The following is a 16,872-nucleotide window of genomic DNA, read 5'->3' on the forward strand; positions in this document are numbered from 1 at the left end:
TAAAGTAGTTTTGTATCTGAAAACTGAAGAAGTGAGATTTAGTGGACCACACAAATATGTTGATTTTCTTGATTTAGCCAAACCAAGGTTGGTAAAAAATTTTATAAGTTGAAGATGCATGAATATAAACAAGGGAGTAACAAGAATTTCCTATTAAAGACAAACTGTGTATAATTTAGGAATGATTGATAATATACATTTTTAATAATACTCATAAATTATTTTCATGAGGGGCAGCGTGGCTCGGAGGTAGAGTGGCCGTCGAGCAGCGAAAGGGTCGCTGATTTGATTTTTATTTCCCTCAGTGACCATGTTTAAGTGTCCTTGAGCAAGATACTGAGCCCCTAATTGCCCCTGATGACCCTGATACGGACTGGCGACCTGTACACAGTGTACCCTGCGTCTTGCTCTATGTCAGCTGGGATAGGCTCCAGCCCCCTGTGACCCTTAATGGATAAGCGGTATAGAAAATGGACGGATGGATATTTTCACTAATGCATAATCACTTGAAACTCAAAATATTTCTGTTGTCCTTAGCTTAGAATGAGGCCTGAAGCACACAGGCCCTGTTTGTGATGTGTATTGTAACTGTAATACTTGTTTGGAAATGTTTTACTAGTGGGGACTTGCTTAATCCGTCTCTTTTCTAAACAAGTAGTAGAGTGTGTGTTATTCACAATAATTTTACTTTTTTTATCTTGTTAATCTACTTTATCTTTATCTAATCTGATCACATAGCAAATCCACAGAAGACCAGATTGAATTGAAGCCAGTTGACCATCAAGGTAACTGCAACAACAGATATTCTGGCAAAAGTTTTGAAGACAGGAGGGGGATATACAGAAGGAACAATGCACAAGAGATCAGGTTTACTGGCTGTAATTACGTACGACTAATCAATTACCTCTTTTCCGCTTCCTAAAAGGATAGTAATTACTTCTCTAATCTCTTAAATAACCAGATAAGTGACTAAAGTAAAGTAAATAACTTCGAGGTTGTTGCTGATTTTGCAATGTGAGTGGTTTGAGAGGTCAAATTTTAAAAAACTTTGGACTACGCATGAAGTAGTCTGCAAGTCTCCGAAAAGCAGGGCAGATAACTGAAATAATCATTCAGTTCTGGGTACAAACACCAAAATTGTATCATATACTTCTTTGGGATTGCTCTTTTGAATCAAGGTGGCCATTTTCAAAATGGCGGCCACTGAATATACAGTCATATTCCATTTCACAATAAAATCCAATAGACTTTCCTGATTTGAAGGATATTGGTATCAGATCATACATTTTTAGCTATGTAGAATCCAGATTTGGACCCATGAACTTACTTATTGGCCTCCTTGTATCATATATCATTCTAGAAATTTTGATATTAAGCTGAATCAGAGGTTTCTGTTTCCTCTGACTCGGCTAAAATGGTTGCTATGTTTCATGGATCACTCCTTGTCTAGTCGCTACCATTCAAAATGTTTTGCTTGGGTAACCCTGCCAGGAGTACAACACTCCTGCCGACATAGCTCTAGCGGTTATGGAGACACGCAAACTGCCCCACCACGATAAGGTGGTGATCCTGTCAAGGCAAGTTTTTTTTTTTTTTTGTGCAATTCCCTTTTTTATTCTTTTATTTGTGTTTTAAAAATATTTGTTTTTACATGTAGACAGTAAGCCTATGCTTATTTTTCACTTATTGTCCTGGTGGCTGGCTGAGTAGACCTATACTGTAAGGCTTCTAAACCTTGCATCTGCCGATGGAACAGTGCCGTACAGGTCAGACTAAAGCTGTAGCATTTGCATCTACTGCAGCATTCAAACTTGCATCCACCTCAGGTTCTGTCTTTGGCCAAAGGCAACCCACAACTTCTGCAGACCAAGCTCCTTGAGTTCCTGCAGAAACACTGACAGCAATGATGACAACATCTGTGTCGCTGGCCTTGACCATGATGACCTTGCTGCCTGCTTCTGTGGCATGCCTAGCATGCACAAAGATGCACGTGTCAGCTTCTTCATGACTGCATGGTGCCACCCCACCCAGATTGCTAGTGCTGTTGCTGACATCATCTTCATCCTTGGTCACAATGACCACATTTGGTGTGGCCACACATGCTATCCTATCAGCCAGAAAGTTGAACAGCTGGGCTTTGCTGTCATTTTCCCTCAGGAATGTCCATGTCCATGGGTAAAATTCAGAATCCACAAACTGAAAAATGTATGATTTGACACCGAGACAATTAAAATAGGAGAAGTCTTTGCAATTTTATTGCAAAATGCAGTAACACAGTATGTTCACAGTGGCCATCCTGAAAAATGGCCACCATCTGGAATATTTACTTGGCTAACAGTTTATATCAAAAGAACAAACCCAAAGAAGTACGTGTGCAATTTTGGTGCTTGTATCCAGAACTGAATGATTTTCTTGTTATTTGCAGTGACCTGCCCCACTACAAGGTTCTTTTGTTTGTGCACAAAGAATGGGTGAGGCAAGGTGTGGTTATCTGCAGTTCCACTAATGTATGTCACAATCACTACAGACTAGCTGTCAGTGCATTTTGTGCTCATTGTAACATCAGAAGAAATTATGTAAACAGGTGATTTGATAGTTTCAAGAAAAACGTTTTTAAACTTGCTTGCAGTGTAGAGTAGATTAAATTTGGAAAAAGAAAGATGGAAACCCCTGATATGAATAAACTCTGTTTTAGTAAATCTTTAAATCATATGACAGATCATCAGCTTCTACTGTATTTAACAGCAATTCCAACCTGTCCAAGTGAAGGTAATTCTTCAAAACATTTCGCTGACAGTTTTCTTTGTCTTCTACAGCTTGTTACTGTCACAGTGATGTGGAATGTTGTATTTATCACTATCTTCTTGCATCTTCGAGCATTAGGTAGCCTATTTCAATCACTCGAAACCAGTTGATGAAAGAAACCCTCATATGGATTTCCTTTTTTCAGTTTCCACAGTTTGCTTAGAATTTGCTTGACAATTGATGGAAACACAACTATTATTTCTGTGTACACTGGCAAATGATCACCCAATACTGAAAGTTGGCTAAGGAGATATGCTTTGTTTTCAGAGAATGATTATAATAATCATTTTGGATAGACTGTACATCAAGGCAGACTGAAAACATCTCAGAGAACATCAGCCTTTCATAATTGCAATTTAGTCCCAGCTAAAGGGAAATGATGTGGATACAACCCAAAGGACTAGCTGATGGACAACTGTAGCGGCCAAGCAGAAAAATGCTAGTGAGCTTTTTCTCTCCAGTCTTTTATTCCCTGCCGACATTTGGTTCTCATAGCATTAACTTCAGCATTACGGACAAGGACAAAATGTTCTTTGAGCTAACAGTGTAACTGTGATCAAAATTTAACATGTCTTTAAAATTTAAACAGCAAAGAGAAGTTTTCAGAACCACGTCTGAGAGTCTGTGCAAACTTCAGTTGCTGTTTTTAACAAAGAGGCAACCAGCATATTTTTCAGAACCGCAGCACCTTGAATGGAATGTGTGTGCCACTAATAGCACAGTTACAGAACTGTACTTTTATATATATAGCTAGCTTAGGTAGCCAAGACTGCAGTGGAGTCACGGTTTGTCAGGATTGCCAGCTCGGTTGCAAGGAAATCATGAATTGATTAAATCATGTATTAACACTCAAAAGTATGTAAATCATGTACCTAACAACTGCTATTTTTTCCAGCAAATGTCACCTGAATTAGCCCAAAGGGGAGGAACACTACTCAATCTGGAAATGCTGGTGCTCATACATTTTCAAAAGGTGGCGATCAATGTGATCTTCATTTAAACATTTCTTAAAAGCACATTAGCAACAAGAATTTGAGAGCACCTGGGGTGGACAAAAAAATATTCGCAGTAGCCTCCGTCAATCTGGACACCTCTCTGCTGCCACTTCAGCAATAGCTGCTCTGAAACACTTAACTTGTTTCAAGATCGTCATGTACGTCATATTCCGACTGAAGCATTTCTGAAACCTTTTGTCGTACCTGTGCAGGCAAAGTGGCACATGAATAATACATGGATGGTCCGGCAGGAACAGATCCAGCTTCAGTGGGCATGTGGAAGGCGCTGCCATGGGCCTGCTGGGCAAATGAGTCTCTCTGGGACAGTGAGGGGGAGTCTGTCCCTGCTAACTGGGCAGCTGCACGGCTGGATGTCACCTAGAGAAGATGGAGTGTGGAGAAATATGACAGTGGTCAAGTAGTAAGAAACAACAACTCCTCTGACCTGAAAGGAGGGGCAGCAAGGAAGTAAGGAGAGGTGAATTCGGAGAACATGGTACAGTACAGAAAATATTGTGGCTCATAGAATGAAGTATAAAGAAGGAAATATGTGGAAGAAACTATAAAAAAGACAAATGGAAAAAAAAGGAGACTTGCTAATTTATTTGTGTGTGTGTGTGTGTGTGTGTGTGTGTGTGTGTGTGTGTGTGTGTGTGTGTGTGTGTGTGTGTCTGTACCTGGTTGTAGCTGTGAACAGCCCCACCAACATGCCCAATGCGGGTTGGGACTGATTCACCAAGTGCCAGCCCTTGGTTGCTATGGTAACCCGCAGCTGCATAGGCATCCTGGTTGTTGAGCTGCAAAGCGCTTTGAGACAGAAGTCCTTGTCCTGATGAGCAACACGGGTGGAAAAAGGAAAAAAAAAACATAAATGGAGAAGAGTGCTAAGGGGATTGAATTGTCATCTCCACACGATCATCTACCCTATCCATATTCTGCATCTATTTTCTCTTTGCTTTGACTGTAGTTAGACAGATGTTACATGAGGGGAGTCACAAATCGAAACTAACTTCATGTCAAAATCCATTTTAAGAATAGGTTTCAGTCCTGCCAAATTGCTTTTACATAAATGTTTTCAGAGGACTTCTGTAACTGTCTGTCTTTGTGTACAGATTTATTCTGCTTGTGACCTTGAAGGCGTTCGCTAACCCAGTTTCTATCCCATATGTTATTCAATGTATTGCTTTTCTATGGGAACAAAGTGAACACTAATACAAAAAAATTTAACTTCAAGTTTGTAACAGAATTTGGATTAAAGGAAAGAGAAAAAACAAGATTGAGAGCTAAAGTAGAAGAGAATAAAGTCCCTTGTCTTCTATTATTGACACCCATTTGCTTTTTAGTCACTTTGTTATTCCAGCAGCTCCATGGCTTGTAACCCTTAAATCTCCCAGTGTTCCGTACCCCCATTTAAAACACCTTCTTTCTCTGGCTTATATTTTCACTCTCTGCTGTTATCACTTCACTTATTCCTGTCTTGTGTCCTGTCATTCTCAACCTCTGCTTCATATCTCTGCATAATTCAGCAGCAGGAACAGATTCAAGTGCAGAAAGTGTACTTAAGGTATAAGAGTAGTTTGACATTTGAAGATATACTCTTTTTCACTCCGTTAGCATGAAGAATGAAATCAAGGGGAAATAGCTTTTGCTTCAGAGATCTGGAGCCCTGGATTTGCCATAGAGAGAGGAAAAAAAAAAAACTTTTGTCCATACAGAAAAAAAAAAATTGGGGGCCAAAAGTTATAACTTCTTCCTAAATTCAATTAATTTGTAGTCATAAGATATATAAATATAACAAACAATATCAATTCAATCTCATGGACAAAAATCAAATAAATACTAAAAGATACAAAGCAATTTATATATTGTGGCCCTAAATTATACACATACATACACACACACACACACACACACACACACACACACACACACACACACACACACACACATGTATATGCATTTCTTTGTTTTAAGGGCCCATATCAATCCATATAAAAACAGACAAGGCTAAAGACAAAACAATTTGTGATTTCATGGCTGCTAGCTTATTCCATAAATTATAAAACTATCTATTCCAGCCTTCTTTGGAGCGCTTTAAAGAATCTACACCAGCATTGAATGATCTCAGATGTGAAGAGCCAAGCAGCATGGCTCAGAGGTAGAATGGCCATGCAGGAACCAAAGGGTCGATCCTCACTTCCATGTCGAAGTATCCTTGAGTAAGCTACTGAGCCCCAATTGCTCCTGATGGCCCTGCAACAGACTGCTGACCTGTCCAGGGTGTAGCCCAGCTCCCAATGTCAGCTGGGATAGGCTACAGCACCCCCCCCCCCCCAACCCTGAATGGATAAGCAGTAAAAAAAAAAAAAAAAAGATGGATGGATGGATGGATGGTTGATGGGTGAGTTCAACAATATTTGACAATGACTATATGGGCAGTAACAGTTCTAATAGAGGCACCACAGCGTTTTCAGTTTTAAATTAATTCAGAGTGAATGGTAAAGACGTTATTTTGATAAAAATGTTTTGACTTGTAAAGTTACAAATTATCATTAATTTGAATACCCTAATGTTATTTTCACTTCCTCTGTCTCTCCACCACTAAAGTGGAAATGGAACGTAAGTAAGGCTCAGAGCGACCATGCTCCCTGAATGAGTTGGTAAAATGTATGCATCCTGTTTTCTTTCTTTCTTTCTTCTCACTAAATGATGTGAAGTTAATAGTTAACCATTACATAAGCATATGCGTTGTACCTATGTTGGATGGAAAGCTGTCTAGCATTGTGTCAGAAATAGGGCTCTCACCTGGATTTGACAAATTATGCACAGACTTAAGTTACAACTATGGGCCCTGCAGTTAATCTGCTGTTTTGGCACAGTAGTTAATAGCTGATAGGTGAAAAAGTAAATTGTTAATAAATGGTAAATGGGCAAAATTCCTTCATCATCACATGGTACAGTGTTTGTGATGATGGCCTGGGTCCATGTCCTATTTACTCACACTTACACTGTTTTGTGCAAAAAACACGCTTTTAAAAGCTATAAGGGGATTGTGATCTTCCATCGTCATCGTCATCTTCCGCTTATTCCTTACTAGTAAGGGTCGCCGGGGGGCTGGAGCCTATCCCAACATCTACGGGCGAGAGTCGGGGTTCACCCTGGACAGGTCGCCAGTCCATCACAGGGCCAACATACAGAGACGAACAACCATTCACACTCATATTCATACCTATGGTCAATATAGAGTATCAATCAGCCTAGTCCCCAATTGCATGTCTTTGGATGGTGGGAGGAAGCCGGAGTACCAGAGAGAACCCACACAGACACGGGGAGAACATGCAAACTCCGATTGTGATCTTCAGTATAGTAAAATGACATGTTTTGGTCTGTAAAGCTACACACACACACCTCTTAATACACATATATGCATCATACTCTTGACAGTCATACAAACATTCCCATATGATTTTAACTGAATAAGTGTCCTCTATTGTCATGCAGTGCCCCTAGTGAAAATAATGGATGAGCATGCATTTGCTCCATAGGTCAAGCTTGGTAAAATGGCCAAACAGGATGGAAAATGATTAGGAAAAAAAAATCAGGAGTAATATCCAGAATGGCACCCAGAAATACAAAGTGTGTTTTTATGCTCTGATGGCTGTAGGATGGTAATTAGTAGTTTCGATTGGTATAAAAATGTGCCCTTTTTTGCACAGAACAGTGCAGTGTTGATAGCCTTTTAATTGGAGCTGAGTCTGAAATTTCAAAGATCAACCCAAAATACACAGTCTTGCTTCATTTCATGCCATAACCACTCACAAAGCCAAAATGATCAATAAAATAAAATAAATCAAAAATAACAAAGTGAAAAGAGTGTAAAATGGGATAGGAGGTCTTCAGAGAAAAATTTCCTTAGTTTTCAGATGATTTGTGTCATTTAATTTCTGTTTGTGAACATATTTTGAGAGAAGAGCTTTATCAAATTATTAATCACTGAAGAAATATTATCTTAAATCAGGAAAATCTGCCCCCTTGCTGCTGAATCAGTGTATGTAGAAATGCGTCAGTGTGCCTTGCTGAATTAATGAAGCATTACCAGGAGCTCGGTTCAAACCTTGTAGCATTACACATCACTTTGCTATGTAATACGTAAACCAAAGTAAACATCCAGGTGTGAGAATCACAGACACAGTGTGAGTCTGTCTGATAGGCTACCCTGACTCTCACTGTTGCATGTTCACGTGCAGGCTGCTACTTAAAATTTTCCATTCAGCCAGTTGGTCCTTCAAACAGTCAACTACCACTGAGCAAGCAGCTTGCCAGCAATCAACAGTCCATTAGACACAAGTAACTTTTCAGTTGATGATTCAGATTCACTTTAACATCAGACCAACTTTTCTCTGATAAGATATCTTTGGGATGATGCCTCAGAACCTCAGAAGTCAATTCAAACCACTTGTGACTTATTTTCAAATCATGTCAGTTTGTAATGTCTCACTTTCTGGTAACAAAACTATTATGTCTAAAACGGTAATTACAGAGTGTCAATTTTTTTTTTTTTTTAATTTTGTCAACCAATAATGTCTCACTTTCTTGGTAACAAAACATTTAAGAGTAGGTTCATAGCCTGTGATATCACATACACACGCAAACACAAATGCATACATACTTTCTACCAATATTATGAATCCTTCATTGCTTAAATACAGTCTCATTCATGTTGTTGAAGCATTTGCAGTCATATGGCTTACATGTAAGGCCGCTACCAAAAAAAATCTTAGTCAATGGGATGACTATTTCTGCATTCCAACATGTTGGAGCTGCTTCGCTGTAATCTCATTCTGAAAAATACAAGATTAATCTAAATCTTTGTCTCTTAAATACTTCAGCTACTAAAAAAGGAAATCAATTTTAAAAACATTAATTAAAAAAAAACAAAAAAAACAACATGGTTTAAGTGAGAACATCCCTCTGACAGGAGGAAGGAGGTCTGCGATCTCTCCTCTGGTGACCAGTAGGAGACAATCCCAAACTCATTAACTTGCTCTTTGAAAGACTAACCAGCTAATCTGACGTAAATGCACCAAAACAACAGGTCTTTTCTCTTGTAACATTTGAAATCAATAATTACTGATGTAAGTCTAATCTAAAGGGACAACAATAAACCCATTCCAATGTTGTAACAAAAAGTTTGCAGATTGTTTTGGAGATGTTAACCCTGCATTTGCTTGGATGAACCATGTGAATTATCTGAAGAGAATAGCATATGCTTGTGCAGAAGCCAAAACTCTCCCATCTCTCTCAATTGTCTTGATATATTTTTGATGAGTATATTATATTTTTGGGATGGCAGGGTGGTGCGATGGTCAGCACTGTCAACTCACAGCAAGAAAGTTCCAAGTTCGATCCACAGCTCGAGCTCAGGGTCTTTCTGTGTGGAGTTTGCATGTTCTCCCTGTGCCTGTGTGGGTTCTCTCTGGTACTCTGGCTTTCTCCCACAGTCCAAAGACATGCAAGAGGGGACTAGGCTGACTGGCTACTTTAAATTGACCATTGGTGTGTCTGTGAGAGTGAATGGTTGTCTGGCTATATATGTTGGCCCTGCAATGGACTGGCGACTTGTCCAGGGTGAACCCCGTCTCTCACCCAAAGGCAGAGTGGATAGGCTCCAGCCCCCTATGACTCTTAACAGGATAAGCGGTGGGAAATGGATGGATGGCTTGATATATTTTTGAAGACGGTAGCAATTTTGCACCCATCATTTGCTCTCCAGATGAAAAAGTCTTTTCTTTTACACTCAAAATATTTGCCAAAGCATGCACCCTCTTGCAATAATGTACTATCTATCCAGCAACATGAGAGGGTGGTGAAATGTTCTTGAGCAATATACTGAACCCCTATTTCCTCCAAATGAGTGTGTTGACATCTTGAATGGCAGCCTCTACCATGAGTAAGGTAAAAATGTGCCACTGTATAGTCCATCCATCCATCCACCCAACATCTTCCGCTTGTTCCTATTAAGGGTCGTGGGGGGACTGGAGCCTATCCCAGTGTCAACAGGCAAGAGGTGGGGTTCACCCTGGACAGGTCGCCAGTCCTTCGCAGGGCCAACATAAAGAGTCAAACAACCACTCACACTCACAATCATACCTACGGTCAATTTAGAGTATCCAATTAGCCTAGTCCCCTCTTGATGTCTTTGGATGGTGGGAGGAAGCTGTAGTACCAGAGAGAACCCACACAGGCACAGGGAGAACATGGAGACTCACACAGAAAGATCCTGTGCCCGAGCCAGGACTTGAGCCCAAAACCTTCTTGCTGTGAGGCGACAGTGCTAACCACTGCACCACCATGCAGCCTGCCACTGTATATTAATACAGTCATTTACCATTTAACAGTAAAGTAAATTATTGTAAATAAATGTTTATCAAAGATAAAAAGAGATTTCCCTCCAACCGGCAAGCAGATGAAACATCCATCCATCGTCATCTTCCGCTTATTCCTTACTAGTAAGGGTCGCGGGGGGGCTGGAGCCTATCCCAGCATCTACGGGTGAGAGGCGGGGTTCACCCTGGACAGGTTGCTAGTCCATCGCAGGGCCAACATACAGAGACGAACAACCATTCACACTCACATTCATACCTACGGTCAATTTAGAGTATCGATCAGCCTAGTCCCCACATTGCACGTCTTTGGACGGTGGGAGGAAGCCAGAGTACCAGAGAGAACCCACGCAGGCACGGGGAGAACATGCAAACTCCACACAGAAAGATCCGAGCCGGGACTCAAACCCAGAACCTTCTTGCTGTGAGGCCACAGTACTAACCACTGCACCACCGTGCAGCCTGCCACTGTATATTAATACAGTCATTTACCATTTAACAGTAAAGTAAATTATTGTAAATAAATGTTTATCAAAGATAAAAAGAGATTTCCCTAAGGAGCCAAGCCAACCGGCAAGCAGATGAAACATGACCCCATAATATTTGATTTGAAGCTCAAAGATCATATGAAAACAGAAAAAAGGCTGAGGTATAAGACTATGCTAACAATTATCTATCATCTAAGGAATTAGTAAACTACTCATCCCTTACGCCAGGGGTGTCCAAACTGGTCCAGTAAGGGCCGGTGTGGCTGCAGGTTTTCATTCCAACCAAGCAAAAGCAACACCTGATCCAACAAATGAGCTGTGTGGACACTGCTTAGTTGATTTAAGTTGAATCAGGTGTTGCTTTTGCTAGGTTGGAATGAAAACCTGCAGCCACACCGGCCCTTACTGGACCAGTTTGGACACCCCTGCCTTACGCCATTGCAAATGATGTTTCTGATCCACCATAATTGCATTTTTTGTGACCAATATGCAATTTCTGTTATTGCTAGCTGGCTCGTAAATGATGTCAGCAAATGTAATACAAAACATCCACTCAGCATTTCCATGGTACCCGCATGCTTGAGTAACGTCGCTGATATAAGTTACTCAAGGATTGTTATTAGAAATCCTCCATGAAGTTACTAATAAAACCAGTTTTAAAACAGGTTGGTACCCTGTTAACTTGAAGCATGGACAGGGGTAGATACTATCAACTATCAATCCCCCTATGGAGAATATGACTTGGATTTTCACTTCCATGATCTGTGTCAGAAACCTTGTAACAACTGTAATTTGACTTTCACTTTTGAGCCTTCCTACAACTGGAGTGTCAACACAGTCTCACCCCTATTCGTTATATATTGACGTTTGGTCACTGCCCCCTGCCGTCCAGAACTGACGTCAAGTGTACCCCCTTTCCGTGACTGTCTGACGAAGAGGGTCATTCACTGATTGTAATACTGTCCCCTTATCTTCGGATTTCGAGGTAAGTCACGTGACTTTCAGGTTTTCTGCTGCTGAAACTAATAAAATGGCTGCCGTTGTTGTCATTCCCTGTGATAAAAAGTCATATTTCCAGATACTTTCCGCATTAAAATGTGTTTTAAGGACATTTCTAGCGGAAAATATGCATGTTTTTCACCACCTCTGTTCAGTGATTGTATGTATAGTAGGTCTGTGAGGAGATTGTAACAATAATTCATGTTTTGTTTTTTTTTGTTAAACCAACGGGACGTATAGGATAGGATATGATATGATTCAGCTTTAATAATCCACTAAGGGCAACTAGATCGCCACCATGGCCACATACAATACAACATAAGACATAGAAAATATATATTTACAAAATTGCAATTCCTATCCAGGTCCAGCTGGACGGCGGAGGACCAATAACCAGTGAAATGATCGTGAAAATAATCAAAATACAGATTAAATAAATTAAATCTTTACAAAAATAAAATAAATCAAGACACAAGAAACATAAATATATTCTTGTAACAAACAAACGTACATTGTTATCGACTCAGAGGTGATAAAGTAGCCAAAAAATGTCTAATCTAACGTTAGCTAGCAAGCATTCAATGTTGATTCAACAAACATTTGAATTATATCAATCTCTGTCTAACAAAGCTATTACAGTGGGGAGCATTTATGACATTTATAAAGTAGGAAATTAAACGGAGGTTATTTTGCATACCTGATAACGGAGTCAGGAGGTCAGTGAAAAGTTGGCGGAATATGTGATTTCCGGTCTGCGCGCGCACTGGAAAACGACTTCTGGTCTGCATGCATAGATGAATAAAAATAAAAAATAATCTCTTACTAAATATTGAGTTATCATTTCGCCACTATCTCAGCACCTGCTGTGCTATAACTGTAGTTTGTCAATAAAAAGAAAGTCCAAGGCAAGTGATGCACTTCCTGTTAACAAAACGCTTGTTTTTATGAATGAAATGTAAAAAAACAAGGTGTGGAGTTACGTCACTCGGGATTCCCTTTCGTCGTGTCTCTTTTTTGTCTTCACAGCAACGACAGGCAGACTTTTAAAAAGCGGTCGTGATGCACAAAATGTGAGATATCAGTGGAGTTATAAGACACAAGGGTATTATGTATTAATGTTTTAGCCTTTTTAAAAGCATACAAAGGACCTGTTCTGTCAGTGAAATAATATAAAACATACTGCCCCATCAAAATATGAAATAGCTACGCTTGTTTGTTGTTGTTTGTGTGATTGTTGACTATAGCTGTTCAATTAAAATAATATGAAATAGATTTTAGTGCCCCAGGAATTCCATATATCAGCTTCCGTGGAATTCGGCACCCCGTTCTTCTGTGAGACAATCCGGAAGTTATAGCTCGCTCCGAAGAAAAAAAAACAACATATTTTAATATTTTAATCTTTTGATGAATAAGACAATCAACAAATTAATTTAATTTCTGGATGTTTAGTCAACCTACAAAGTACATTTGTAACCAGTATAGATCTAACAATCAGCATTAAGAATATAAACAATGATTCAAACTAATGGGCGTGGTCTGCTGACGTCACATCCGTCACAGAGGCTAACTCATGCACTCAGAGGTGGCCTTTTAGTTCTATCATTTCACGCTATATTTACAGATTTATTATTGAGTGGAACAAACCACACTTATGTCTGGGTTAATCAAGGATATAATAAAAGAAATCCAAACTATTTGGCAAGTTAAATTTATCCTAACTGTTCTTCAGATATTATGCTGGTAATGTCATGTAATTTCTTTTCAAATGTAATTTTTTTTTCGTTCTGATATGTGTATTTTTACTGCTCCAACAAAGCTGTTCCTCTTCTGGGGTAAATCAATCATTCAGGCGATCAATAACTGAATGTCTCTGATGCTGTACAGTAGGTATTGCATTACAACAACACCTTGATCCTTCCTTTTCAAATGTTTTTATTGTGTTTCTTAGGGGGGTCAAACCACAACAGATGCGATCCTTATGGAGGACAGAACAACATACTAAAATTTCAACTTTCTAGGTTAAAAGAGGCGCTCCAGCTCAAATGAAACCAGGGAAGCAGGACCCTATTATGTTTGCTCGGCAGAGCAACACATTAGCAGCACTAAAAACAGTAAAAACACCCACTAAACAGTGTCCCAGCCCCCCCAACACCCATGAGGCAGCTCAGCCAGACGGCCCGGAGCCGGTTTTCACATACACACCCATTCAAAACCTGGTACTAGACTGTTCTTGCTGTCAATGAGCGCGTGCAATATGAGCATTATGAGCATAACGTGCATAATCTAATTTTACCCCCTGAAAATGCATGAATTTCGCTGAAATTCGGCACTTCTGGAGCTGCCCTTCATCAACAGTTAATATCTAGTGATGTCACAGTCTGAGAACCAAACTAACAACAGCAAAAGAAAAAGACATCTCTGGCTGTGTGTGTTTATTAAATAAGACAGAAAGAAAAATCATAACGTGCCACCAGTAAACATCCACGGCATGGGAAAGATAAAGTCAGCAGCTTAGGGCAAATGGAGCCACTCTGGAAAAGCATGTTAGAAAACAAAGCTCTTCTAAAGTGAAAAGTCACTTTGATGTACAAAGTAATGGCTCCTGTAGGCAGTGGGGCTGGTGATTCTGCATTATTTAAGAAGTGATATTAAGATAAGGGTTATAGTTGAGTTTACTAGGTCAAGGCCTACATCTCAATCTCAACTTACACAGAGGGGCATATAAAAGACATATAATGCAATTCAGGCTCGATACTTCAGGCCTGTTTCAGATGCATTCGCACACTCACACAGAGATGCACACAAACCCAGATGTGTACAAAGCAAGGGGATGTTTTCCACAGTTTTTGTATGCCACTTTAGGTGTATTTCATGTGGTGGAGGAGCCTTTAGGCAAGAGAAGGGCCTCATAAATACATTATCACTTGGATGGTAAACACTGAAGGCTCCACTGAATCCATCTGAAGAGCGCATGCTTGTGTGTGTGTGTGTGTGTGTGTGTGTGTTAACAGTAATAGACGGAAGGTAACAGGATGCCATAAAAATCTCTATCTAGCACATGCCCCAATCTTTCCCTGTGGTGTCTCCACAGGTACGCACAGTAGATCTGCATGCATATGCACAGTACAACACCCATCCATCCATCCATTTTCTTCCACTTATCCTGTTGCGTGAGGTGGGGTTCACCCTGAATGGGTAGCCAGTCCATTGCAGGGCCAGCACATATAGACAGACAACCATTCGCACTCACAGCCATGCCTACAATCAATTTGCAGTCTTCGATCAGCCTAGCCCACTCTTGATGTCTTTGGACTGAGGGAGGAAGCCTGAGTGCTGGAGAGAACCCACGCAGGTACAGGGAGAACATGCAGACTCCACATAGAAAGATCCTGTGCCCGAGCCGGGGCTCAAACCCAGAACCTTCTTGCTGTGAGACGACAGTTCTAAACACTGCACCACCATGCCACCTTGTAATACAACACTGATTCATTAAATCTTTTTGTCTGTGAAGCACAGACAGAAAGTTATTTTTTTTCTTCTGGGACCAGTGTTCTCTGTTGACACATTTCAATAATTCATCAGCTCTCTATTTTAGAAAACCTTCTGAGGCTAAGTAGGCTAGTTTCAAATACATACAAATTGACATCATGGCACAGATGATGGCATGCACAACTCCAAATAGCTGTATAACGCCCAGTCGAGGCAGATGGCCACCCACTCTGAGCCGTATCATCTTGGCCTCAGCAGAATACTGGTCGAGTGCTTTGTAAAGTCTTTTATACTTCACTTGGATGTTCTTAATCGCTGCTTGAAGCCTTGCCTGTCTTTCATCCCTTACTTTTAGTTTAAGCAAAAACCACTGACCAATCAACAGGCATAACGCTGCCTTTATGTTGTCTGTTGTGTCGCACACAAATTCTGCTGGGAACTCTGAGTCCACCCACGCTGACGTGGTACCCTCTGCTACTGTGTTGCAATAATCTTCTCAGCAGCTTGAGTGGAGGAGTCACACTTAGGACCATAGGAGTGTTTTACAATACATATACACTGTATGAGTGTAAAATGATTCCTTACATGTGGTATAAAAGGGTGTAATGCAACCCAAAGAGTGACTTAGAAATGAGTTCAAATCCTGGAGGTAAGTTAGCACTGTTAAACCTAGCCTTGGAATTCAAGGGGAATTAAGAATATGTTTGTGTTTAAATGCCTGAACTATGGTTGGTTGGTCACACCAAAGACATATTTTGACATTTTGTTCGACAGAATCAAATAAATCAGAAGAAAACACTTGTTGAATTTTGAAGCATTTAAGTCTCTTAAAAATAGTGGTTGGAGGAAACTATAGAGGGGGACATTAAATGTCATCATGGTTGTTCACAGTGTGATTTGCTCATAAAGTAACATTAGCCTTGTGCTAATTATGACTGCACTTATGCTTTGAAAATCAGAAGTGGTGTTCATTTGTGGAGATTATCTTCCTCAACATAACATGTAAATTTCAAAAATCTTCACTTGCAGAGCTTATTTTCTGCAATGATCAAAAACCCATTGTAAAAATCCCATTGGGTTTTGGTTGAGAAAACCTAAGGCGATGCTTCCTTCTGGGTTAATCCTTGCTGCACTGTAGTGGGACTGTGTGGTTGTTGATTAATTACCATTTGTTGAAACAAGAGCATTCTGGATTTCAACAAGGCTATTTCTTATTTCACTCAGTCAATCAATCAATCTTTATTTATATAGTGCCAAATCACACAAAAAAACCTCATCTTAAGGCACTTTACACAAAGAGCAGGTCTAGAACCTTATTCTTTAATTCAAATGAAAGAGACCCAACACTCCCACATGAGCAAGCACTTGGCGACATTGGCAAGAAAAACTCCCTTTTAACAAAAAGAAACCTCAGGCAGAACCAGGCTCAGAGTGGACGGCCATCTGCCTCGACTGATTGGGGTTGAAAGGGAGAAGGAGAGAGATGGAGATGGGGTGGAGAGGAGAGGCAGAGGTGGGGGGCAGTGAGACAAGATGAGAAAGAGAGGGAGGGATGGAGAGGAAACACAAGGCCAGGGCGAGCGAGTAGTTGGTTCAGGACAAGAAGCGATCAACCCAACGTCTCCAGCCCCAGGTTACCTCTTCTCATCAGCTGATGATTTTTCTCTCTCTACTCTCTCAACAATCATTTCCACATTGGATTTTTGGTTTACT

At 40.3% G+C, this 16,872-nt stretch overlaps 1 protein-coding gene across 8 annotated transcripts in view; it reads right to left on the reverse strand.

The window, feature by feature from the left end:
• Window positions 1–16,872, reverse strand: part of ctnnd2b (catenin (cadherin-associated protein), delta 2b) — a 212,241-nt gene that overhangs the window by 90,490 nt on the left and 104,879 nt on the right. For all 8 annotated transcript variants that reach the window (XM_086205179.1, XM_086205172.1, XM_086205173.1 and 5 more), the window contains 2 exons: window positions 4,478–4,629; window positions 4,005–4,178 (listed from right to left, as the gene is read on the reverse strand). In XM_086205179.1, the coding sequence (XP_086061305.1) occupies window positions 4,005–4,178; window positions 4,478–4,629 (326 nt within the window). The remainder of the gene's footprint in view (window positions 1–4,004; window positions 4,179–4,477; window positions 4,630–16,872) is intronic.

The sequence above is a fragment of the Aulostomus chinensis genome, chromosome 5 (genome assembly GCF_037954235.1).
Source record: "Aulostomus chinensis isolate RoL2024-O1b breed Wild chromosome 5, RoL_Achi_v1.0, whole genome shotgun sequence".
NCBI lineage: Eukaryota > Metazoa > Chordata > Actinopteri > Syngnathiformes > Aulostomidae > Aulostomus > Aulostomus chinensis.